The sequence below is a fragment of the Chionomys nivalis genome, chromosome 18, assembly GCF_950005125.1.
Source record: "Chionomys nivalis chromosome 18, mChiNiv1.1, whole genome shotgun sequence".
NCBI classification, from domain to species: domain Eukaryota; kingdom Metazoa; phylum Chordata; class Mammalia; order Rodentia; family Cricetidae; genus Chionomys; species Chionomys nivalis.
In genome coordinates this window covers 20,568,740-20,596,327 of record NC_080103.1, presented here as the reverse complement: position 1 = coordinate 20,596,327, position 27,588 = coordinate 20,568,740, and the positions used below count along the sequence as shown (strand labels likewise).

General features: G+C 37.2%; 1 protein-coding gene across 1 annotated transcript; it reads right to left on the bottom strand.

Moving 5' to 3' along the window:
• Positions 1-454: 454 nt before the first annotated feature.
• Positions 455-13,367, bottom strand: LOC130889655 (chitinase-like protein 3). Its single transcript, XM_057793527.1, has 10 exons — positions 13,343-13,367; positions 12,058-12,087; positions 11,383-11,584; positions 8,449-8,505; positions 7,496-7,661; positions 5,049-5,173; positions 2,253-2,376; positions 1,799-1,984; positions 686-805; positions 455-604 (listed from the first exon to the last, which is right to left on the bottom strand). Exons 1-10 carry the CDS (start codon positions 13,365-13,367, stop codon positions 455-457), a joined length of 1,185 nt encoding a protein of 394 aa, XP_057649510.1.
• Positions 13,368-27,588: the final 14,221 nt, after the last annotated feature.

Below are 27,588 nucleotides of genomic sequence, written 5' to 3'. Positions count from 1 at the left end.
ACTCAGTGAGTAATTGAACTTGAGAAAAAAAAGTTTCAGTATGTACTATTCATCAGAGAGTATATGGATACAAGAATTCATTGGAGCACTGTTGAAGTCTTTTTGATAAAACTTGACAAAGGGGCAGAGATATACTGTAATGAAGATCTTTAAAGAGTGGAATATTTGAAACCTAAAAATGACTAAAGTTTCTATGGACTCATGCCTTGATCTTATGCCTTGAAGATTTAGTAGCATGAAACATCCCAAACAACTCAAGAGTTAGGCCTGCTTTCTAATAAGTATGTAATAAAGATTTTTGGAAGCAAAGGGTTTGGAAAGGTAAGAAACAGTCTCTCATTTTGAAAATTTCCCAGAGATAAAATGGAAAAATTCTCTCTGCGAACTGGGGGTGGAACTGTCAAGACTACCTCTGAGTTGATGAAGGCCGTTATATACCAATATAACACTGTGGTCACTTACTTCGACTTTGGACATGAAGATATTTCTTTAAGGTAGAGGTCAGAGGAAACTTTCCCTGGTTACAGAAAGAACCAGTGAAGTCATCCATGTCCAGGGGCCAGACCATGGCACCTCCTAAGTTGTTTTCTATGAGCCACTGAGCCTGTTTAGACAGAGGACATGAGTTACTTAATTATTGTGAGTCAGAAATGAGATCTCATCACATCCAATGGACTGAACTTACCTTCATCTTGAAACTGTTGACATTATCATAGCCAACCCACTCTGTGTTCTTAAAAGCATAGGGCACTTCCTGGGATGCATACCATTTCTCAGTGGCTCCATCATCCAGGAAGTTGCAAATCTTTAAATATCAAATATTTAAACATCAATACCATAAAGGAAAAATAGCATGTACTTTGTTTTTATTCCTTTCCATTTTCTTATGAGTTTTATTTGTTTTAAAGAAAATTGACATATTGTTCTCTTTTACTTCTGCTAGGCATGCCATACATACAGACCTTTGCCCAGGCTATATAGATTATCTCCAGTTGGGTTATATCTACAGTTATTATTATTATATTTTTATATTCTGTCAGAATCTCAATATATACTTAAGACAGTCTTTAAACTGATAATTCTCCTGCTCCAGTCTTCTGCAAGCTGAGATTCCAAGTTTAACGAACTAGGGATTACAGTAATACACATAGCATATATTTGTAGCATGTAATTTCATTTTTTATATATAGTACAAGAAACTGAACACAAGAGCAAGCTTATCAAACAAAGTTAGACCTCAAAAGAAATAGTAAAGATACAGATATTTCATATCCAGATATGTTGTTCATATTTTTGCACTGTAATTTCATTATCCTCTGAATTCCTACATGGTATGATAGATAATTATTTGCCATATATCTATAGTCTTGCTAGTAGATTTAAGGGTATGGTCTAGGTTCTCAAATTGTGGTTTGTGACCTCCACATTGGTTGCACATCAGATATCCTGCATATAAAATATAGTTAATAACAGTAGCAAAATTACAGTTATGAAGCAGCAACAAAATAATTCTTTGGTTACAGAGGTCACCACACATGAGGAACTACATTAATGGGTCACAGCATTAGGAAGGTTGAGTACCACTGATCTCTCATATCAAGAAATCTTGTATATCCTAAAGAATTTTCTATTAATTATTAATAATGAAATATCATAAAAGTAACACAATTTTTAGTGGTCATTCAGTTCAGGTCTTGTAGGCATTTGCCATAATGAACATTCATTTACAGCAGATATTAGCTCTCAGATTAAAGAACTGGGCCTGCAATTCATTGACCACTTTTAAAAATTTACTGACCTCATAGTAGGCCCATAATCCTGTTTCATCTGTGTACTTCCATGGTGCGGCAGAACTAATGGTAAGGGCACCAATTCCATTGTCAGAGGGGTCACTCAGAGTGAAGGTGTGTCCATAGGCTGGGAATCCAACAATGAGCTTCTCAGAATCAGCCCCATGGTTCTTCCAGTAGGTCATGATGTCTTCCTACAGTAACAAAAGGTTAGACGTAGAGTCAAAAGAGCTGGTAATGTCTGCTTACTAAGGTTAGACCCCTTACTCTGACAGCAAAAATATGTTATGGTAATGGAAAATTAATTAGATCTGTTTTCAAAATATATTGATGACTATGGTTTTTCAGATATGCTAAGTGGCTTAAGAAGACTAAGTAAGTTCAGCTAGCATTTATTTCGTGCTTGAATCTCCAAAGATATTAGATATTTCTCATTTCATTTGAAATTGTCCAGGGTCTTACCACATTGAGGTAGGCATTAATGCCAAAGTCAGTTGGACCTCTGTAGAGGGGACTATGAACTCCAGTATAGCCATCCTTGGAGCTATGAAGATCATATGTCATAACCTGAAAGTAATCAAGGTACCTGAAAAAAAGGAAAGTTTTAAGAATCATTCTTTTTTGCAGTTAAATTTCTGAAAGCCTTTCATTGTACCAGTGCCTACCCCATAAAGACTTCAAATTTCATGCTTTGTTTACTTTCCTTTTCTAATTTTATTTTATCTATAATGAAAGGTTCTGGAAAATTCCATATTAACAATTGCATTCTTCTTCTACTCAACTGAAAAATTAATTCAGGAGTATAAAAAACACAGAGAAATTGAAAGGGTTTTGGTTTATATGTTAAATGTTTTTAAATTGAAATCAAGATTTGGGAGAGGAAAGTAGCTTAGGAAAAATACAATTATAGAAGGAAGATGTGTGACAACCAACTAACTAGTATTTTAGCTAAAAATAAACCACACCAAAAAAATGAGTTTGAGTTGAAATACCCAGCATGGATTGTAACATGAATGGGGGCCTGCTTGTTGTTGGGGTTTTTGTCCCGCCCAGTACCCCACAACTGTTTAGCCCCAAAGAAAATCACACATAGGTCTCCATAAATTATAAGCTGATTGGCCCATTAGCTCTAGCCTCTCACTGGCTAACTCTCACATCTTGATTAAACCATTTTTCTGATCTATGTTAGACATGTGGCTCAGTCCCTTTTTTCAGTGGGACAGATCACATCCTGCTCCTTCGGTGGTCTGGGCAGGAGTGGGAGGAATCAACTTCCTCCTTCCCAGAATTCTCCTGTTCTCATTACATCATTTCTACTTCATGTCTGGTTTTCCCGCCTATATTTCCTGCCTGCCTGATCAGCGTTTATTTATAACATGATTGACAGAATACAGACAATTCTCCTGAACCAGTGGATGCAAACTACTCTTCATGAGCCCTAGTTTATTAAATGAGTAAGTCCATCTCAGGTAACAGAGAACTCCCTAGAGTTTATTGGCCATGTAGGTACAGAGACACCTTAAACAACCTGATTGTTGAATAGGACACACATTAACTTGAAATATATAGGAATAAACCTGGAAATGCCAACACAAACTGTTTTCCTGTTGGCAAGCCTACATCATTTCCAAAAGTATTATGCAATCTGGTAGAGGAGAAAATACCATAGACTTACTGAGTGCTAAACCCTGCACATAACAAAATTTCCCTGCTTGGCAAGTTGTGCAGTAAAGATATAATGGTTATAGATATAATAACTATTTACTAGCATAAGATGGCTAGCAATGGGATGGATCTCATGCCTGACACTGTAAATCTGGACTAAAGTGCAAGCCCAGTGAACTCACAGACACAAGCAGGAACCAAAATTGTTTGCTTTATGGCCATGCTGTCAAACTATCTTTTAAATATTCATGTTTATATCCATGGTGTTATCAAACTCAGAGAATTTGCTCTCTTTAATGTATAGTAGTTACTGTATACACTCAGTATTATTTAAATTACAGAACTCAAGTAACTGTGAACCCTCAACTGCGGAACAGATATGTATACCCTTTTACTTGAAGGTTCACAGAAGAACCAGCACAAAGATATTATGCACTGGTGGTTACTGGGGAGAAAGACTGTGAAATGCTAACATAAGTCAGACAATATTTGATTGTTGCACACATTAACTTTCAATGGCTGTGGTTACCTGCACAAGACCTACCAATATCATCAGCAAAACTTAAGACAGTTCCTATTCCATGTGACAAACTTGGTGAAAATGTTATTGGTGCTTAAAGGCTACTTTGGGAAACAAATTCAAACTTCCTTAGGAATATTGCCACAATTGCATGTCTGTGAAGTGATGAATAAGCCCAAAGTCATGAGCAAAACTCATTGCATTAGGTACTTATTAATGACATCAACAAGCCAGGCAGTGGTGATGCACACCTTTAATCCCAGCACTTGGGAGACAGGGGCAAATGGATCTCTGTGAGCTCAAGGTCAGCCTGGTCTACAAAAGCTAGTTCTAGGACAGACTCCAAAGCTACAGAGAAACCCTGCCTCAGAAAACAAACAGACAAAAGACACAAAAAAGGAGAACAAAAACAGCTTGAAACAAGAAATAAGGAATTCAATGGGATAAAGGTAAGGTATGAGGAGAATTTGGAGGGAGGCATTGGTGAATAAATTTAATCAAAACACATTAAAGAAATGTATGAAATATTGAAAGAATGAATAAAGACCTTATTTAAAAGTTCAAATCCACCGGACAATGAAGGCTGATGAGAAGCCAAGGACAATGGCACTAGGTTTCGATCCTAATACATGAACTGGCTTTGTGGGAGCTTAGCCTGTTTAGACGCTCACCTTCCTGGGCCTGGATGGAAGTGGGAGGACCTTGGTCTTCCTGTAGGGCAGGGAATTTGGACTGCTCTTCAGTAGCGAGAGGGAGGGGGAATGGACTGGGGGGAGGAGAAGAGGAGTGGGGATGGGGAAGGGGAGTGGGGGGAGGGGGCAATATGTGGGAGGAGGGGGAGGGAAATGGGAAACGGGGAGCAGTTGGAAATTTTAATTAAAAAAGAATAAAAAAAAGAGCCAGAATATTGGGGAAAAAAAAAAAGTTCGAATCCAGTTCATTTGAGTGCTGTTGTTCTTGCCAACACTCCCTTTACAAGGCTTATAATCAGAGTCTTAGAGCAGCAAGAAAGACCAGGAGTAAGCACTCTGGGTAAACATTCACAGAAGTTGTGAATATGGATCCCTACTTACTGTGACAATTCAGGGATCTTGTAGCCACCCTCAATGATGGAGATGATACCAGCTCCTGTGGAAGTGATTAACAGCCTGGTCTTGTGTTGTTCTAAGGCTTCATTCTCAAAAGCTACACGTATTTCCTACAAAAAAATGTTTGATGTTTTCATTTCATTTTTTTCAGTTCTTTTCACAATAAACAAATACAGACTTAAATTTATTGCAATACACTTTCTCTTATTTTGTCTTAATTTGGTATGCACTATTACCTCAACAAATTCAGGAGATTAAATGTTATTACTAAACATATATATCCCTAATATTATTCATAGAAATTTTGAAATATCACCAAGCCAAACATCTAGTAACTTGTAATGGTCAATATCCAGGCCCCAATATATGATCAGAGCTATTCTCTGGAAATATTCAGTTCTCTGGAAATGACTTTCATCAGTGCCCTGCATCCTCTTGCAGTCCTGTGGAGAGCTGCTGCCATTGCTGACTGGATGAACTAGATCACAGACTGAACATCCTGTCTAATGATATGCTGATTTGATGAACTGGGAAGGTGGTAAGAACACTGTAACAGGTCAGATTCTGTACCTATTGGAATCTGCCTAGGTTCTATGTGACTCTGTTCCCGTCTTCAATACTTGGGTTATCTCTTATCACTGTTGTTTGGTGTTCTAGAAACTGTTTCTAAAGAAAACTTCCAGAATTTGCCATGGGCAAGTGGGTCAAATAGTAAGATCACTTTACTGGTGAAAGAAGCATAAGAAGAAATGTGTTTTAGCTATCTCCAAATAGTAAATGCATAAATGCAGCATGATTGCTTTAATCATGTGCTTTTAAAGAAAAATCACCTAGAATCAATGCTGGAAGTTATGAATTTTGCCTAGAAATTTATTTCATATCATTATTCATGCCATAGTTATTCATTAGAAGCAATCTTTCATTTAATAAGTATAAAGTATTGATACTCTTCAGAAATATATAATGGTAGGAATCTTATTGAAAAGAATCTATTACTGATTATATCGCAGGGTAGATCAGTTATAGATCATTACATCAAAAATTAAATATACAATTAATCAAAGTTGTTTCTTTTTTCATACAAGTATCATAGAGGGGACTACATTTTTAAAACCTCCAATCTTTGGTTATTATTCTTTTGATTTTTGCCAGAAGATTACCACTCTTCCTGAGAACTTCAGAACAATATCTCAAATCAGATCCTAAATCATGAAATCTATTATCAACCTTCTTTCAGTGTGTGTTTTCATATACATACTTCACATTCAGTATGTTCAAAGATAAAGTAATCTTTTTTCACTACAAATCAACTGTTATTCCATTTTACTCTCAACAAAGAAAGAAATTCTGATATTATCCTTATGTCTGAAAAGTGGGATGTTTTGTCAGCTCTAATACAAAATGGTCCCCTGTCCTGTTTATGTACTCTGTCTACACGCCCTCTGTGCATCTTGTAAAATAGTTGGTTATTTGCTACCTCACTTCAACAGCTTTCAATGAATTCTTGACTGCTCACTCTAATTTTTTAAATTTCATTAAATTATTAAGTGATTATTCAAAAGTCCAAGTTCTGTCATATTTCCCCACAATCTTCAAGCCCTCAAAGTATCCCATGTTTTTGCAGAATTGTACATCTTTATCTGAGACTAAGGCTCTCCCATGATCAGAAGTTGTTACCTTTGTAAACTCACATGTCTCACAAAGTAATTTGCTTATTAATTTTTATCACTTCATTGTGACAGACCCATCCTTACCTAATTTTATCACAACAGACTTTTCTTCCCAGACTAAATTCAAGCATGACTTACTCAGAAGCTCTTTCTTTCTAATCCTCCTTCACACACAGTCAGTTACTCACACATCTGAATTTCTTTCGCATCCTATTGACCCCTCTCATTGCCATTACCAAGATGCACCTCAATTGTTTCCTAGGCTATAGTGTTATACCTCAGATGAGAACTGTTTGAAGCAAAAGATTCTGCTTTATTTTCATCTTCATCCTGTACGCATTAACTACCATTTGAATATACCATACTCAGTAATAATAGATGTTCTGGTGAAATTGATATGAGGTTTGAACTCTGCAGTGAAACAAAACTGGCAGATGTGATACTATTATCTGAGTGACTCAGGTAAATTTACTAAAGCCCTTTCTATATATTAGTTATTTGTGTGTAACCTAAAGATCATCATAACTCTGGAACTCACACCATAGACAACATATGAACATGCATTATCATTCCTGACTCGCATGTGGTATAGTGTTCTACATGTTTGTAGAATCAATGAATGATATTTCAGGGCCTATGCAATACTAAAAATTTATAATTATAAATTCAAATTTGGTCTACTCTAAAAGAACCCAACCCTCATTGGAAAGCAGAGACTTTGAATCTTCTAGGACTAAAGGCAATTATCCCTGACTTCCCCACCTTCACCAGGAGAGTAAAGAGATGCTTGTCCTTAGGTGAGCTTCCACCTGACCCAGGGTACTGCCAGTCCAGGTTCAGCCCATCAAACTTGTTATGGCGCAGGAATTTGATGACTGAATTAATGAAAGTCTGACGATTCTGAGCAGTAGACACCATGTCACTGAACCTGAAAGAGACAAAAAAGAAAAAAAAAAGATGAAATGAAGTTTTGTTTCCCATTACCACATTGGAATAAGACAGTTAATAGATAATATCAGATTATCAGATTCTGGGTTGTTCAGATTTGTGAACCTCACCCTAACTACTATTACATTGCCCTCTAATTTTAATAGCTTTCCGTCCTAGCTAAACAATCTAGTGCCTTCAAATACTCTCCAGTTCGTATTAACGCAAAGCATATTTCTTCTGTATGAGGAGCCCTCAATTCAGTTGCTAAAATAGCAGAAAGAAGCAGTAAGTACATGACACTCCTCTGACAGGGGTATTTTATTTACTTAAAGAAATAGCTCTTTGTAGTTGATAACTAACACACAGAGGATGCCAGCCCAGAATACCCAAATCCATTTGAACTTGTGAAAGTCACATGTGGACTTATAAAGAGTGCATTCTGCTTAACTTTAGCTTTCAGTGAAATAAATTAGGACTTAACATAAATATTCAGTGGATATTCTTATTTTTTTTAAATACATGTATTTATTTATTATGTATACAATATTCTGTCTGTGTGTATGCCTGCAGGCCAGAAGAGGGCACCAGACCCCATTACAGATGGTTGTGAGCCACCATGTGGGAATTGAACTCAGAACCTTTGGAAGAGCAGGCAATGCTCTTAACCACTGAGCCATCTCTCCAGCCCCCTGGATATTCTTAATACCTTTCTAAAGATGAGAAATAATAGAATGAGATTGTGTTTTCACACTAGCAAAGAGTAATAGGCTGTGTACAGAACTTACGGGATAGATCCAAACTTCCAACCTCCAATGGCCAGGAGAGTTTTCAGCTCTGTGTTCCTGAAAGTCAACAGTAAAAGAGAAACATAAAATCCTTTGGTTCCCTTTATATGAAATAGCAGTGTTATTTGTGTATTCCTCGTATTATTTGGTGCTGTCATGCCATGAAAAAGACTACAGCTCAGCATAATTTTTCATTACTTTTAAAAATTTTGTACCAAAATTTGTTGTTATACTTTTAGTGCAAGGTCCTTAAAGTAACGTTCTCAACACAAGTTTTCCCTGTAGTATACTGTCTGCGATTTCTGTGCTAGTAACTTAGAACCGTGGTTATCCCACAGTCTTCCTGATCACATAAAATGGAAGATTATTGTAGCTTTATTAATTTCTCAACTTCCACAAATAAATTCTGCTAGAAGTGTACATCTTCAAAGGAATAGTTGTTTTGCGCCATTAACTTCCAAATAACTATGATCAGCAGTTGTGAGAAGACATTAGAGTTAGAGGCTTCTTATTCCTTCCTTAGAGATTCAGATTCCGTGATCTGACATGGGGTGAGGGATTGCTTTCAGTGTTTGGTTTAGTTTTGATGCAAGGAATATAAATTACAAAAGTAAATGGAATTTCTTTAGATGAATTTTTTTTCAGTTAGAAATCATACCTTAGATTATTCTTAAGGAAAGTGTCATTACTGAAAGTAGAAGTCACCTGAGTTTTTCTTGTATTATGGCTAAGCTAAATAGTGCAGTTTGTGGAATATGAGAGCATGCCTTATTTAACAAAGGGAAACTGTAACAGAATAAATCAAATTTTCTGATTCTGGGAAGTAGTGCTATCTAAATTCTAATAACCTTCACTTTCTACTTCCTAAATTAGAAAGCTTAAAAGTCTTCTTCCATTTTTTTAACCCTTCCAATGCAAAAGCAATCCCAAAGAGAGAAAGGAAGACACTCATCCCTTATAATACCATAGTGATCACATCAGGATTTGTAACATATTGTGTACTTCCTTCAATTGACATGTGGTTTCTAAACCATGGGTAGTAGCATCAGTCAGCAAGAGGTTACTAGAACATCAGCCTTCTCTATGTGCCATGAAAGAAATTGTATCCCAGTCTCACATTGTAGACAAAAGTCAACTGGTAGTGGAATAGGAATGTGAACATAAGGTATAAATCTATCAAATTATTGTAAGAAAATGATGAAGTTTCCATTGGAGTCATCTGTGAAGTGGCACTTTTTGAAAATGTTTCTAAATTTATAGGCTACTACCAAAAAGTAAAGAAAAAGATTTCTCCTATGAATCAGGGAAAATAAAAATCAACTGCATAAAGAGATTACATTACACTGGTTGAAAATACTTTAAATTATACAATGTGAAGGAATTAATTTGAATATATGTACCAGCAATGGAATATATTATATATCAAAAATATGAATCATTCTTGAAAAAGTGGGAAAAGTTTTGAGGTAGACATTTCTCCAAAAATGAAACCTAACAAGTGAATAAAAATCAGTCTAACACATTTCTAAGACAGATATTGAAATTACAACCACACTGAGATATCATCTCATATCCATCACAATTGGTAAAATAAGAATGAAAATATCCAATTTTGTCAAGGATGTGAATAGAGAAAACACTTGTACACCATTGGTGTAAATATAGTCATTAGAGTCCCATAAGAAAGCACTGTGGAAATTCTTCAGAAACATAAAATTGCCATATGCCCCAGCAACCACACTGCTTAGTTTTGTTATATGAATTCTAATTGGTCTTAATAATAAAAGCCCAGAGTCAGATATTGGGGTAAATGCAGAAAGAACAGAGAAGTATAGAGGTCAGCCACTGGAGAGACTTTTTACCTCTACTGAATTTTCAGATCAAAGGGGGCAGAATCCTCTCTCCACGAATCCTCAAGCTGAATAGCTTGAGCTCCTGTCTCCTCCTGCCTTTCATTCCTCTCTATCTAGTCACACCCCTTCCTGTCTCTACCTACTTAGTGCTGCGTTTAAACTATGTGACTACCAAGTACTGGAAGTAAAGGTGTGAGCCATCACTATCTGGTTCTGTTTCTCTTTTAAACTGGGTTAATCTTGAGTAGCCTAGGGTAGCTTTGAACTCACAGAAATTGGTCTCCCTCTACCTTCCAAGTGCTAGGATTAAAGATATGTGCCACCACTGCCTGGCCTCTATGACTAGTTAGTGGCTTAGCTCTGTGCTCTGATCTTCAGGCAAGCTTTATTTGTTACATCACAGACAAAATACTACCACAGAGTTTATATCTAAATTACATGGAATCATTTTCTTCCCAAAGGATGAGAGCACATGACAGGAACTGTAGCATTATTTACAAAACATAATATATGTTATCACAGAAAGTAACTGACACTAAATGAATGGACAAATGGTGTGCTATACATAAACCCTGCCATACTATTTGACCATAAAAAGAATGAAGGCGGCGTTTTGCAACTCCCGTGAATCAGGTGGACATTAAATGAAGTGCAAATTGAATATGGTCTGACTTACTAGTGGAAGCTAAAATGTTCAGACTCACAGAATGCAAAAGTAGAATGTTGAATCTTAGAAAATGTTAGGAAAAGAAAGAATAGGACAAACATTATCAAAATTAATGAGATATGAAGAATATATGTCAGAATATTGGATAAGAAGAACTCTTATGATGTTCAATATAAGTAGGTGAGCTAACCCACACTCTAATAGGGTTGTGAGTCATTCTGTACTATAGGCAGTAATCAAAGGCTATAAACAATAAAGGCAGTCTGTCTCAATTTATAATTCAAGAAAAATATATCATCAGATTGTCAGTTCAATTTCTTTAATTCTGAGCTACATTTAAAGGAAGATTGGGAGGCAGCAACTATTTACACACATGTACCAAACCAGGAATCTCTTACTTGGTCTTTTTCTTACCTGGTTTTCAGATTATTTATAGCTTCATACTCCATCAAGTCCTCCGGGCTTACTGGAGTGATCTCATTATTCCGCATTGAAGCATAGGCATAGATGATATGAGTACACAGGCAGGGGTCAATGTTATTAGGTTTGAAACTCCCCAAGTCTGGCCTGTCTTTGGCCCACCTGGTATAATAGCACATCAACTGATAGGCAGAACCTGTGGAAAGTTATCAGAAGAACAATCCCCTCATGTAGATTCCAGGGAACATGCTAACAATTTTGCCTTTCCTCTTTCCCTTGCTGTTATTCATACAGCAGCTAAAAAGAATTATTCGAATTAATAATTGCTCATTGTTCATAAAGTATATACATTCATGGTTAAATCATAGCTAACCTTTGGAGTCTCTTGAGAAAACAAACGTATCTTTCCTTTGAAACCCAGAATTTACTAGTTTCAAAACTCTTATCTCATCTCAAAAGAGAGGAGAACAGTGAAAACTGATATGAGTCTGTTCCCCACAAATTCAACCCTTACATTTCCCCCCAAGTAGATTACCTCATAACATCTTTTGCCAATTTAACAAATATGAGAAAGTAATACTAAAATGAATCATGACAGACAGATGATTACATTAGGAAAAATATAATCAGGACTAGAGACTTATATTAATGTTTTTGCCAATAACTCACCCAACTGAGTATTCAGCAGAATGGCTAAACCTAGAGAGACAAAAGACACATTTAGTCTGGATCAGTTGCTAGAACCATAAGGATCAAATCCTCAGTTTTTCTGTCCCATCCTACTACCCCAAACAAATTTTGAAGCTTTATATAAGGTGTGGATCTTGGAGTTATCATGATTTTCAAAATCCTCTACACCGATTGGCAAAACCTGGTAATGTCTTCCCGTTCAATCTTATGTGTCATAATGTTATGAAATTTGAAATATACTACCTCTGGCAGCATTAGTGAATGAAATTTCTTAAAATATCTTCTACTTAGTGAACATATACGTTCAGGAGCCTCAGTTCCCAGGGCTGCAATAAGCAGAACTTTTCCCCCAAACAATACATCTAAAGTACATAATTCAGTATCTTCTGGAGTCTTGGCCATTACTGGGAAGCATCTACTAAGAGCCCTTGATGGAGGACATAAGACATTTTGCATCATATGCCATTTTTAACTACTAAGGAACATTTTAGGTTTGAGGATGTTTCCTTTGTTTGTGTTGCTTTGCTCCTTGAGTCAAGGTCTCTCACTACATAGTTTTGGCTGGCCTTCTACAGAAGAATGTTCTGACTGGGTCTCTTGAGTACTGAGATTTTGAATTTGAACATTATCATCTAATTAGAGCATCTCTGCTGTGAACCTATTACACATAGAGCTTTAGTCTTCATTTGACTAAGTTTATGAATCTTTAAAAGTATGTAGGGCACATATTTAAGGCAGAAACTGGTAAATTGTGAACAATTTGGGTTAAAACACCCAAATCTAACTCTCAAATGACTAAATGTGAGAACTTAAGTCATCAATAAAATAGTACAAGAGAGGAGAGATGGCAAATAATTCTGAAAAAAAAAGAAGAGCAAAGAAAATTGGATAGCTCTATCTTAGATTTTAGTGATATCTGTCAAAAAATTGTTCCAGAATGACCACATGAAGATAAATAGATTGTGAATTTCAGGCAGGTGGAACAATGAGAAGAGCAGGCAATAGATGACTGGGGGAAAAAGAATAGCAAAAGAGGCATCAAACAAAGTGAGTTATTAGTGTCATGTCTGTGGTATTAGTGAGGAAAAAGTATCCTCTCAACTATGGACTTATGAGAGCAAGGGAAAAACTGAATAAAGAAAGGAAATTTTCAGTGACAAATGAAGAATGGCAAAACATTGAGTTATAATGTCAACACTGCTTCTTGTCAGATTCTGTGAGGAAAGGATCAAGAAAGACTAAGGCTCTATGATTATCAACTCACCTGTGGCAAGAATGAGCTTGGCCATGGTGTCTTCAGGACTGATACAGGAGTGTTCCATTTAGCTGCCTTTTTATATCATTTGAAACCTTGTCATCACAGAGTTTTTTAGATGGAAAATTTTCACCAGGAAGTGTGTGGGTGACTAATTATTAACTCAATAGATCCACCCTACTGACTTCTCTCTTAGAGTTTTTCCAATACCTTTATTGACCTGTATGGATAAACTTGTCATGTCTTCTAGAAGTGGGAGGAGACCATAACCTCAGTGAACAACCTTTTAGCTTAGATAATTTTGGCAATTCCCAGACATGAGTCACTTCTTTAGGTACAGAAACTCATTTTTACTGTGTGTACTTCCTACTTAATCAAGCAGAAATCCTTATTCTAAAGAAATAATATGATTCCATGTAAGTTGTTAATCAGTTACAAACATTTTACTTCCTTCAGTCATTCACATGTAAGTCTTAAGGTTGGTTACTGAGCAAATTTCTCCCTTTATGGGTCACTTTCTAAATATCCTGTCAACTCTGGTTCTATATGTGTTCAACTATGTTAATTGCAGCATTGTTTGGCATAGCCAGAACCTGGAAATAACCTGAATGCCCCTAGACCGAAGAATGAATAAAGAAAATGGACTACACAGCAGAAAAATATTAATGACATCTTGAATTTTGCAGAAAAATGGATGGAGCTAGAAAACATCATATTGAGTGAGGTAACCCAGACACAGAAAGACAATTATCACATGTACTCATTCATAAGTGGTTTTTAAACATACAGCAAAGAAAACCAACCTACAAATCACAATCCCAGAGAACTTAGACAACAATGAGGACACTAAGAGAGACATACATAGGAAGTAGAAAAGGACAAGATCTCCTGAGTAAATTGGAAGCATGGCAACCTTGGAGAGGGTTGAAGGGGAGGTGATAGGCGGGGGACGGGGGGAGCAGAGAAAAACATTGAGTTCAATAAAAATCAATAAAAAAATAAAACAAAGAAAGTTTTCAAGGTAAGGTTAGAAGACAATTTCTCCTAAGGATGTATAAGACCAGTTATCTTCCATCTTCAGCTCCCAAGTAACCCTCTAGTTTTCTGTATGTATGCTGACATCAACAAAGTAATAGAAACTATTCCTAGTCACTAATACTGACAGATGAGAATCTTAAAATTTCTCCTTCTGTAGAATATTGGCCACTCATATTTAGACTTCTGTACCTTAAAGTCATTCCAATTTAGCTCTCCAAACCCTCTATGCTACTAGAATATCATATTAAATTTCAAAATCCATAAAATGGTATCCTTACTACACTCAAATGTCCTCTGCGTGTCATTCCTCTAGATGGCACACTTGACCCATTGCGAATTTTTAATCTTAATTCCAATCATACTAATTCTTCATACTCTAGTTCAGATTCTCTCTTTATCACCCATTTATATCATTTTCCTCTTAATTTCTGTAATGTTTCTAGGTAATATTGTCTATAATTTGTGTATGATGTTAACTTGATAATGTACACTATACTCAGCTAATGAAAATGCATCTGTGTTTTTCAGGACACATAGACACCTTAGCAAAGTTCTGATGAGTCCAGAGAGTTTCATTTGTTTAATAAGTTTGCAAGTTCAATGTATGTAATCACTCAAGAATAAGTAGTACTTGATGATTGATTCTCATTTACAAGATTACACAATGTCTAGCAGAAATCCCATCAAGGAAGATTTACTTGTAACAGTACCTATTAAGTACTGAGTTAGTAGGAGGAGTTTATGTTTGCTCTTTTTTAATTAATTAATTATTTTTTAAAATATCTTTTCTCATTTCACATACCAATTCCAGTTCCTACTCCCTCCCCTCCTCCAGCTTCTTCCACCTTCTCCCAATCTCACCAACCTCACCCCAATCCACTCCTCAGAGAGGGTAAAGCTTCCCATGGAAAGTCACCAAAGTCTAGCACATTGCTCTGAGGCAGGACCAAGGCCCTCCCCCACTATATCTTGGCTGAACAAGGTATTCCTCCATAGAAAATAGGATCCAGAAAGCCAGTACATTCAGTAGGGATAAATTTTGGTCTCACTGCCAGGAGCCCCAGTCTTCCCCAGCCATACAACTGTCACTGTGTGGTAAAACTGAAGCATATTATGAAGAAAAGCATCAAAGAAAAGTAGGTTTTTACATGGAAACTAAGCATGGTACTTCCATCAAATTAAGTCTTATACAATCTGCAAAATATCCCAGGGTGACCTGGCTTACCATTGTAGGTAAAGCTCCTGGCATGGAATTGCTGGATAAGGGAAGGCTTGCTTTCTTTTACAGCCAAGGGCAATGGGATGAAATAGTAAGAGTTCCTATAAGCAATGATGCTAAGAAAAAAAACTAGAAAAGAATGTGTGCAAGAATTTTGACTTTATTTGTGTCTGTAAAGTAACATCACATCCCTTGGGGTTTCCTAGTAGAAACTTTAGATTATACAAGCTGAAGCCTTCTTCAGAGGGAAAGAATGGGGGAAATCCTCTGCCAATAGAAGGATCTGGAGAAATAATCCACGTTGATGATCCAGATAATGGGAGCCCAAAAGACATTTTGCTTAAGCCATTAACTGGTTTAAGAACATAGGGAAACTCAGAATCATTTCCTGGAACACAGGGCTCAAGTAATGACCTCACAGGAATTGACCAACTGATATTGTATTAGCCAACACATTCTTGCCTTGATATTCTTTGGACATTTCCTGAATGCCTCCAAGATTCATAAAGTTGTACATATCTAAAGGTGAAGAGACATTAATATTCATTAAACAATAATAGACATAAAATTAGTCAAACCTTAGTATTTTAGAGAGTATTACAATGAATAGTACATTGGATTCAAAACAATTGTATACCTGCTTTTGCATCCTGAATGTTGTACTTGTAAATACGAATGACATCTGTAAAAAGATTCATAACATTGGGCAATATAATCTCTTATCAATCCTTGTCATGATGCAAACTGAATTCAGAGACATGCCCAAGGTCAAATGGCCACTAGGACACAAACCTAACTGTTGCTATTTTCTTAATTTTCATAATTTTCATGTCTTACCCATATTTTCATTGCTGGAATTTTCAAAAGTGATATGTAGAGATGAACATTTTTCTTTGTTTGTTTTTCAAGACATGTTTTCTCTGTGTAACAGTCCTGGCTGTCCTGGAACTTACTTTGTAGGCAAGACTGTCCTCAAACTCATAGAGATCCACCTACCTCTTCATCCCAAGTGCTGGAATTAAATGCACCATTATTGTATGGCTTGAACTTATTTTTAATAAGTTTTTTATAATAATAATGATGATAAAATTATATATGTTACTTTGGGGGATATTGTGTACTACTATTTTTCATATTTTTATTAAATATAGACGTGCACAATGAAAAATTTTAGCCTTCAGAGTAATGCTGTTTAGAATAGGTATGTACAAGACAAGGAATATCAAATACAGCAGATTCTCTGCAAACCACTATTGTTCACCTCTGTGCATTAAATTTTAAGTGTACTGAAGCCGGGCGGTGGTGGCACATGCCTTTAATCCCAGTACTTGGGAGGCAGAGGCAGGCGGATCTCTGTGAGTTCAAGACCAGCCTGATCTACAAGAGCTAGTTGCAGGACAGGCTCCAAAACCACAGAGAATCCCTGTCTCGAAAAACCAAAAAAAAAAAAAAAAAAAAAAAAAAAAAAAAAAAATTTCTCCAGCAAAGAACTCCTACAGCTGATAAACACCTTTAGTAGTGTGGCAGGATACAAGATCAATTCCGAAAAAATCAGTTGTCCTCGTCCTCCTACACACAAAGGATAAGGAAGCAGAGAGGGAAATCAGAGAAGCATCACCCTTCATGATAGCCACAAATAGCATAAAATATCTTGGGGTAACTCTAAAACAATTTTAAGTGTACTATATAGAGAATGTAATAACATACAACACATTAAGAGCCAAAACTGTTTTGTGTAGGGTCTTGGAAGGATAGCACTGATGACAGGGATAGTAATTCCATTTGGTGTGTGTGGGGGGGGGGGGGGTCATTCAAACTGAAAATCTATCCCTATGTGCTTCTCAGCCATAGCCCCATATGTTCTCAGTCTTTGCTGATGCAATGCTATATTTTTTAGTTTAGCACTAGATTATACTAAGTAGCTGATCTGTACTATGATGACTTCCTTTTCTGAAGAGTCAAATGATAGGCTGCTAGTGAAAAAGGGATTATACTGTGTGTCTCCCCACCACATTTTGAATGGCATCATAGGTAATAGAGCATGGCAAGTGACCAAAGAGCACAATATATAAACACCATATATTTATGAGTTACATAATCCTTATTTTGCATTTTTATCTGTCTGTACTCTGCTCAAGTTAATGTAGACATTGAAGCCCTTGAAGATTGTTATTTTCTTCAGAGCAGACACACCCATAGCCACACACATCATAGTTGATGTTTAGGATAAGGCCCAAGGACTTTGATATGGGAGAAGAAATTCAAATCATTTTTAATTTCTAAAAAGTAGCCGGGTGGTGGTGGCGCACGCCTTTAATCCCAGCATTCGGGAGGCAGAGGCAGGCAGATCTCTGTGAGTTCGAGACCAGCCCGGTCTACAAGAACTAGTTCCAGGACAGGCTCCAAAACCACAGAGAAACCCTGTCTTGAAAAACCAAAGAAACAAAAAATTTCTAAAACGTATTACTTATTTAATATGTGTATGTTTGCTTTTCTGCCTGTACAGCTGTACAGCTTGTCTCAAGGAAACCAGAAGACATTGTAGGGTCCTCGGTAACTGTAGTTACAGACATTTATTAGGTACCATGTCCGTGCTGGGAATCAGAGCAGGGTTCTAATAGAATAACTACCAGTGATCTCAATTGATGATCCATCCCCTTTTAATATCATTCATGATGGCAATTTACCATTTCAGAGCAAACAGAAGAAACTCTTCCACAGCCTCTAACAAAGTTCCAGAGCAGGAATAAATGCCCTCTGCCTGCACAACTGCAGGTTTTCAAGAATGCAGTAAATCTCCCACAGGGGTGATTGGAATCTCATTATCAATCAGGATATTGAAGATTGGAGAAGACCCTGAGATTGTTACCAGCAACCTACACTGGCTGTAATCACTTTCCTCCTGCCCTGAAGCTTTTACTATAGAATAAGTTAGACATGGCCACTAGGAAGTCCATTTCTAATCATTTAGTCTTAAACATTTTCAGACTATTGAACTTTTTCCAAGAGCTTTAACATATTTTGCTTTACCTTATTTTGTCAGCATCTTGGTAAATCAGTGTGCTAGATGTCAATAAACTTTACTGCAATCTGGTATGCATGTGATTATAAACATTTACAAAACCCACAGGAAAGCAGTAGCTGGTTGGTGTATCTGATGTGGAATGGTAAAAATCATAAAGCCAGTATAGTTGCTTGACAAAAATTCAAAATATCTGAGTCACATGGCCTCAGTGACAATTTTGATTTTGATTTTCATATTTTGCATATTTGGGAAACAGTTGATATTTGTAAAACTTAGGGTTATTGGAATGATAGACAATGTCTTATGAATTGAATTGTTTATGAATTCTCCCAGAAGTAGTGCCTCTAAGCTTCCTCAGGAATGTTCTCAGCATACTACCCCTCCTGCTTTTAGGGGGATATCCTTATTGACTTGAAGGTCTTCTTTATGCCTTCAAGATAATGACACACATAAAGACACCAGAGATCTATTCATGAAACTCTGAGATGTTCTTGAAACATCTGTTCCTGAACTTACTCAGGAACAAGATAATCAGAACAAAGTAAAGGTAAAAGGTCAGCAAGATTTGGTGGAATAAAGGTGTTGGCCACAGATCAGATTAGAAGTCTCTTCCTACCATACACTTATAATGATTATGTGGCATATACAGTGACAAAGTTAGATTAGCTGGAGTTACCTCTGCCTTGTTGATGGGCAAAGAATGTCATGGAAATATGATAGAAAATGAGGTATCAGGACCTTGTTTTATTAGAAAAATTAGCACATGCAAAGCCACTGTGCTGTTCCTTGACCAAGAAACCAAAGAATGACAGGATTTTATGTATAAATAGGCTCTATAAAGATATAAAATGAAAACATTGTATTATGCCATAAATTGAATAATAACTGCAGCAGGTTTGGCCTAAAGAATTTTACTGGTTTACTATGACCATTAGGAGTTAATAATGCATTGCTCTGAATATGGCAATCCTCCCAGGTCGGATTGGGGATTTTCTTTCTGTCTAGCATCCTTGAAGTCACAAAAGCTGCCAGCCAGAGAATAGGCTATCATATGTCTAGATTTTTTTTAATGGGTTATGAGGTTAATGAGTAAAAATGATTATAAAAGGTAACCACTTATCAATGATGACTAAACTTGAGGGAAAAATATTATAAAGGTAACTCTTCTGTCATGGTTTGTCAATAATGACTAAAAGTATAACCACAGATATTCAAGAGAAAAAGTCAAACACATGTCTGGGAACAAAAATGATATGATCTACATTTTGGAACAATATAAATCTATCATGCTTACAGAATTCTGTATACATAAGCACTCTGACTACTAGTTAGTCAGGCTAGAAGACAATTCCACCACTGATGCCTGAGTTACTTCTCCCCTTACCAACTCCTTGCCTCCTCTCTTGGAGGGTTTTCCCTCAGAAGTAGGTCATTTGAACAAAGGTTGCGAATGAGTGGTAAGAGATTTTTTTTTTCTTTCTTCCATTCTGAATCAATAATTTTTTTTTCTTTTTTTTATTTTTTTTTATTTTTTTTGAGACATACATTTTTTTATTTATTTTTTTTTATTTTTATTTTTTCCTGGATTTATTTTATTTTTTTTATTCTTTTTTAATTAAAATTTCCACCTGCTCCCCGTTTCCCATTTCCCTCCCCTCCTCCCAAATATTGCCCCCTCCCCCCACTCCCCTCCCCCTATCCCCACTCCTCTTCTCCTCCCCCCACACCATTCCCCCTCCCTCTCGATAAGGAGAGGGGGAAGTAGACAAGATTGCAGGGCAAAAACTGGGAACTTGCGGGTGAGGTGGCATGGGGCAAAGGGGAAATGGGATGAGAAATATGAGAAGGGGAGGAGGGGAGGAGCTCGGGGGATTGGGATGGTTGGGATATAGGAAGGATGGATACGGGAGCAGCGAAGTATATATCCTATCTAAGGGAGCCATATTAGGGTTGGCAAGAGACTTGACTCTTGAGGGGTTCGCAGGTGTCCAGGAATATGTCCCCAGCTGGTACCTTGGGCAACTAAGGAGAGGGAACCTGAAATGACCCTATCCTATACTGATGAATATCTTGCATATCACCATAGAACCTTCATCTGGCGATGGATCGAGGTAGAGACAGAGTCTCAATTTGGAGCAACGGTCTGAGCTCTTAAGGTCCAAATGAGGAGCAGAAGGAGGGAGAACAAGAGCAAAAAATCAGGACCACGAGGGATGCACCCACCCACTGTGACAGTGGAACTGATTTATTGGGAGCCCACCAAGGCCAGCTGGTCTGGGACTGAATAAGCATGGGTTGATTCCGGACTCTCTGAGCATGGCGGTCAATGAAGACTGATGAGAAGCCAAGGACAATGGCACTAGGTTTCAATCCTAATACATGAACTGGCTTTGTGGGAGCTTAGCCTGTTTAGACGCTCACCTTCCTGGACGTAGATAGAAGACCTTTGTCTTCCTGCAGGGCAGAGAATTTGGACTGAATCAATAATTTTAACAGTAGCCTGCATTCAGCCCTCAGCAGTGGGGAAAGTTCATTCCATTTAAACACTACATGAATTATAACATAAGACTGACATCCTATCCAGTGAAAACCAAACTGACTAATGGTGACAGGTCCCATTATCACTTAGTAGCTTTTAGTGTATTTATAGATTGTTTGTCATGAATTTTATTTAGGGGACTGAAGTGAGCGCCTATTAGGACATTTGTGTGTGTGTCAGAAGGAGTTCAGTGGATTCCTTGAAAATGTTTGATCTGCCAATCCTCACATCCTTGGATGACACCAGGGTTCATCACAAGACTGAGATCACGCAGCAAAAGAGGGAGAGAGGGGAGAGAGAGAGAGAGAGAGAGAGAGAGAGAGAGAGAGAGAGAGAAACAGAAGAGGGAAGAAGTGGGGAAATGGAGCAAGGTAGAAGCTAGGTTCTTGAGTTCTTTATATATTTTGGAGATCAGATCTTTGTCTGATGTGGGGTTAGTGAATATCTTCTCCTAATCAGTAGGTTCCTGTTTTGTCTTAATGATTGTGCTCTTTGCTTTACAGAAGCTTCTCAGTTTTAGGAGGTCCCATTTCTTCATTGTTGCTCTTATTGTCTGTGCTACTGGGGTTCTACATAGGAAGTGGTCTCCTGTGCCCATGTATTGCAGGCTACTTCCCACTTTCTCTTCTATCAGGTTCCATGTGGTCGAATTTATATTTAGTTCTTTAATCCATTTGGACCTGAGTTTTGTGCATATATATATTTGACCTTAAATTTGTATCAATAAATCAAGATCCATACCAATGCAAAGGAGTCATCTCTATAACATTTCCCCCTTTAAAAGGAAATAAACATTTATAAAGAGTGTTTTGGAATTTGGGCATAGTTCTCTCCAAACCCCTTCCTGCTATTGTTGGATAAAGTATTGTTGGATGTCCAAGGTGACTTTTGGGGGGTCTTGGTTCATTAAGCCACATTAGTCTTGAAGGAATCCACAGGTTCTCATTCTCTGTGGAAATGAGAGCAGAGCTCTTTTCCAAAGCATCACATCCTTAGACCCAAATTTTGAAATATATATATATATATATATATATTAATAGCCTGTATAATGAAATGTCTTCCTGTACTTAGCTCATTCGCAGTCAAAAATTTAAAAGAAAACAAAATAATTTTATGCAAGATCTGGTTATGGTTACTATATTCTGGAGAGTAACTAGGAAATAGGGTGGGCTGGTGGAGGTGGTTATGCTGCTCACTGACAACAACTAAAAGAGAATGAGTTCATTTTTGACACTGGCCTTTTCATGGGATACTCTCCTGGGTGTTCAGTAGATAGGAAGGGAGTAAATTGTAATCCTGTACAGGAATGTAAGATGAAAATTCTGCTACGTAAAAAGTATTCCTATTCCTTAAAACAATATGTAGACCAGTGTTGGTGGTATATGGCTTTATTCCCTGCATGCATTTTAGAGGAAGAGGCAGGTGAATCTCTGTGCATTCAAGACTAGCCTGGTCTACAGAGTGAGTTTAAGGATAGCCAGGACTAGAGAGTGAAACCCTGTCTGGAAAAAAAATAATAAATAACAACAGTAATAACTATGTTTAACATTGCTATAATTATATAACTACCTTATGAAACATTCCACGTCAATGCCGTATCAATATGCCAATTAAGTAGGGGGTCCTTGTCTTACTCCAGCTGTTGTATCTCAGCAATTTGGGTTATACAACTGAACTGCAATTACATTGAGGACAACTTTTTATAACCAGTCATTTTCCTCAATTTTAATGGCGTTTTTGCATCATGAAGAATTCTATGTAGAAAAGTCTATGTGACATGATGGCCAGGAGGATGACTATGAAGTACTTACTCTGTTTGGGAACACTGAAAACACTAAACATCCACTCCTCCTTTATTTATGATTTTTTAAGGTCATTGAATGCCTTACAGACAGTCACATTATGCAACTGCTATACTGTGATCTTGTTTAGAACGACAGGGATGATGTCAATCATGTGAGAACTTAGGCAAGAATCAATGTCATCACACCTGAAGACACAGAGATTGGCAGTATCTTAGTGCTATGGGATAATGTTCTTGTACACTGTAAAAATTTGTCATTCTTATTAGCTTAATAAAATATTGACTGGTCAGTAGCCAGGTAGAAATAATATGTAGGGCAATCAGACTAGGAGAATTCTCAGAAGAGGAAAGACAGAGATGTAGTCATAAGCCAGATGCAGAGGAAGCAAGATGAAGATGCCTTACTGAGAAAAAGTACCAAGACACATGACTAAACATAGATAAGAGCTACAGGTTAATTTAAGTTGTAAGAGCTAAGTAATAATAAGCCTGATCTAATAGGCCCAGAAGTTTATAAGTAATATAAGCCTTGGTGTGTTTCTTTGAGTCTGAATAGCTGCGGGACCAGGAGGGACAGAAATTTCCATCTACATCTTAGTTAGAGTTTTTATTGTTGTGATGAAATACCATTACCATGGCAACTCTTATAAAGGAAAACAATTAACTGAGTCTGGCTTACAGTTTTAAAGGTTTGATCCGGTATCATCATGGTGAGACATAGCAACTTTCATGAAGACATTGTGCTGGAGAAGGAGCTAAAAGTTTTACATCTTGATCTGTAGGCACCAGGAGACTGTACCACACTAGGTTTAGTTTCGGCAAATAAGACTTCTAATCCTGCCCCCATAGTGATATACTTCCTATACAAGACTATACTCTAACAAGGCCATACTTCTTAATAGTGTCACTCCCTATGGGCCAAGCACTCAAATACATAATGCTATGGGTCCCTACCTACTCAAGTCACCCCATTTCACTCTCTGACCCCCATAGATTGGTAGATATAACATAATGCAAAATGCATCTAATCCTACTTCAAAAGTTCCCATAGTCTATCACAGTCTCAACAATGATTAAATGTCCAAAGTTCAAAGTCTCTTCTGAGATCCATGTAGTCTTTTAACTGCTCTATCCCCTATAAATAAAAAATAAAAAGAGATAACATACTTCAAACATATAAAGGACAGAACATATACTACCATTCAAAAGCATAGGGAAGGGAGCCTAGTGAGGAAATACTGGACCAAAACAAAACGTAGAAACCAGCTTGACATACTCAAAACTCTTCATCTCTATATTGATTTCAAAATGCTCTTCAGGTATCCAATTCCTTTAAGCATTGTTGCATTGCAACACGTGCCTCTCTTCTAAGCTGTTTCCACCTTCTGCTAGCAGCTTTCCTTTGCAGGGATCCCATGACTCTGGCATCTATAACATCTTGGAATCTCCAGAAAATCCAGGTTTCACCCTCTCATGTTCACACAGTGGCATCTCTGGGTCTCCTTTCAGGGACACCACTGATACATGCCTAGCCTCAGTGGCTTTCCTTAGTCATGAAGGGACATTACATAACCCTCCTTTCTATCCTTGACTTTAAAGCCAGAAGCATGGAGTCTACTCTGTGCAGTTTGTCTGCTTGCTGAGCCTGGAACATGGCCCCATTATTCAGTTATGTTCTAATTAGATCTCTGTTTTCAATAGTTTCATTCACTGCCTAAACTTGGTTGTCATGGAACTTGTTCTCCATGCCCAGTAGCCTTGAGCTTGATTCTGTTTCCTTAGAGATGAAAAACCCTCAGTAATGCTTCAGCAGGCATGTGTTGTTATTTTGAGAAAGGGTCCCCTAAAGGTCAGGTAACCATAAAACACAACATGGAGCTTGATATTACTGGGAACTCGTGCATTCCTGCCTCCACCTTCCAAATGCTAACATTTCAGCACACGTCTCCATGCCTGGAGAACTTATATTCTTAGACCACTACCTGGTTGTTTTCAGCACTGAACTCTTTAGTTTATGAACCCAATTGTTTACACTTGGTATTTCTAACAATAAAAAGAATGACAAATATAATTGCTTTGAAATGGAAAGACACAGTGTCACAGTAAAGAAAAACAGCAACGATATCCTAACATGTCATTAGAAAACATAGCCACACTCTACTGTCAACAGCATTAAATTCAAACAGCTGACCACAGGGCAGCAGTGGATCTAGATCTGGAGGGAGGCATCTACACAGCACACTTTGTTAACGAGAGACCATATTTCAGCAATATGTTTTTATATTTCCTTTTTTAAAAGACCTTAAACAAACTCCAAATGCATAGAAGTTGAAAAATCCTAGGTCCTTTTTGGAAATGCATTCCTATTTACTCTTATTTATATGATCACTGAATCTTGTGGAAGAGAGGTAGGCTTTAAGACAGTGTAAGAAGAATCAACAGAAAAGGAATTTTTATGTTGGGACTCTGTTCAAAAGCAGTATTTTCAGAGGCATTGGTTTTGTATTTAGAAAAAATTAAGGAACAAAAAAGCCAAGAGAAGAGGATAAGTTAAAGGTACATAAAGCACACTTTTGTATGCTAATAAAGACAGAAATTGTGACTACATATCTCAGAAGGAGCTTCCCTCCAAGTCTGCATTTAAGCATTCTACTTATTTCCCTAGGCCTTATCACCCCTTTACTCTGATTGCTCTTAAATGTTACTCTTGCCTGTGCTAAGAAAGTCTAGACTCTCTGAAGAGTCAATATTGACAAGGAAATAAAATTCTCATGACTACACTTTATTAGAAGAAAACATTGGACTGAAGCCAAGAAACCACACTGATAAGCTTCATTAAGTAATGGCTAATGGAGTGAAAGTTAAAGTTTATAGAAGTAATGTGAATAATGAATAGTGTCCAAGAAGATGGAAAATCAACAAATTGATCATTTCTCTCAAGCAACAATATTGATTATGTTCACAGTCATTTATCCTTTGAAGAGACTTAAACACTCATTTTAAGAACCAATTTTCTTCTAGACTATTTTATTTAGGCTAAATGCATTTCCTTTTCCTTTGGTCATTTTTCCTATCCCTATGTCTTGTCCCTGTCTCCATAACTTCTTGAAATGGCTTTGCTTATTTCCTCTTAGCCCAGGTGAATTCTCTCCCATGATGTATCAATGGCTTATAATGGTCTCAGCACTAAACACCACAGCTAGCATCAGACCCTGAGAACTGTGTGTGATACCATGCAGATAATTCTTCCCTCAGGCTCACCAGCTTCTTCTCACACTCCTCTCTCTCAGAATGGCTGCAAAGTTCTATTCATTCAAAACTGACTAAATTGTTCTGAACTATTTTTTCTTCCTTTGCTTTCCACAACCTCTGAATTACACTGTTCTTTCCTTGATCTCAAAACCATTTTACTTCTCTTTCATTCTACAACAGCATATCTAGGATAAAGATCAGAGGGGTCATTTTGTCTAGGCACATCCTCTGCTTCCTAAATTAGGCTAAGTGTGGTGCCAAATTCTTAGCAGTTTCTATGAAAGTTTATGAATCCCCAGTGCCTCAATGTGACAGCTCCTTATTTTCCCTTTCTTCCTTTCAAGATCACATGTAGTCCCTATTTCATGTAAGTGAGTATAAGGGTTATTCACACCCCATTTCTTCATGAAGAGGGTTTCTGTCTTACTCAGTGTCCTATTGATGCGAAGACACACCAGGACCACAGCAACTCTTATAGTGTAAAAAACATTTAATTAGCACTGGCTTACAGTTTCAGAGGTTTTGTCCATTATTATTATGGCAAGAAGCATTGTGTGGCAATCAGACAGACACAGTGCTGGGGAAGGAGCAAAGAGTTCTACATCTGCATCAGCAGTCAGCAGGGAGAGACAGTGGGCCTGACTTCAGCTTTTGAAACCTTAAAGGCCAGCCTCAGTCACATACTTTTTTCCTAACAAAGTCACACTTACTCCAACAAAACCACACCTTCTAATAGTGCCAATCACTGGCACCCAAGCATTCAAATCTATGAATCTATGGAGGCTATTCTTATTCAAACCACACAGTTTCTTAGCATTTTTTCTCATTGACTCTATAGCTTGTATCAACTCACCTTTCTGAACTAACATCCTTGCAGTTCCTTAGTATAAATCTATTCTTCATGTCTCCAGTTTCAGCTTTCTCAAGTTTTCCACCCTATTTAGAATATGGACATTCCCACCTCTTCATTCATCCCATAATTGCTTTTAAAAATTTAGTTCAAACTCTGTTACCACTGTCTGTTTCCCTGGCCTTTTGTTAGTACTATTCAAATACCAAATCATTTCATTTTTTTTAAATATTTATTTATTTATTTATTTATTTATTATGCATACAATATTCTGCCTCCATGTATGCCTGAAGGCCAGAAGAGGGCACCAGACCTCTTTACAGATGGTTGTGAGCCACCATGTGGTTGCTGGGAATTGAACTCAGGACCTTTGGAAGAGCAGGCAATGCTCTTAACCGCTGAGCCATCTCTCCAGCCCATCATTTCATTTTTTGGAGAACTGAAAGATACAGAGCATGGAACCAGGAATGGTTTCAGAATGATAGAGATCAACCCTTCTACTTACACCAAAATCCTTACAATATGTAT

Coding starts and splice junctions, on each gene's coding strand:
- LOC130889655 (XM_057793527.1), bottom strand. CDS start 13,367: ATGGCCAAGCTCATTCTTGCCACAG. Junction 12,088..13,342: donor CAAGCTCATTCTTGCCACAG/GTGAGTTGATAA, acceptor TTGTCTCTCTAG/GTTTAGCCATTCTGCTGAAT. Junction 1,985..2,252: donor TTAATGCCTACCTCAATGTG/GTAAGACCCTGG, acceptor TTGTTACTGTAG/GAAGACATCATGACCTACTG.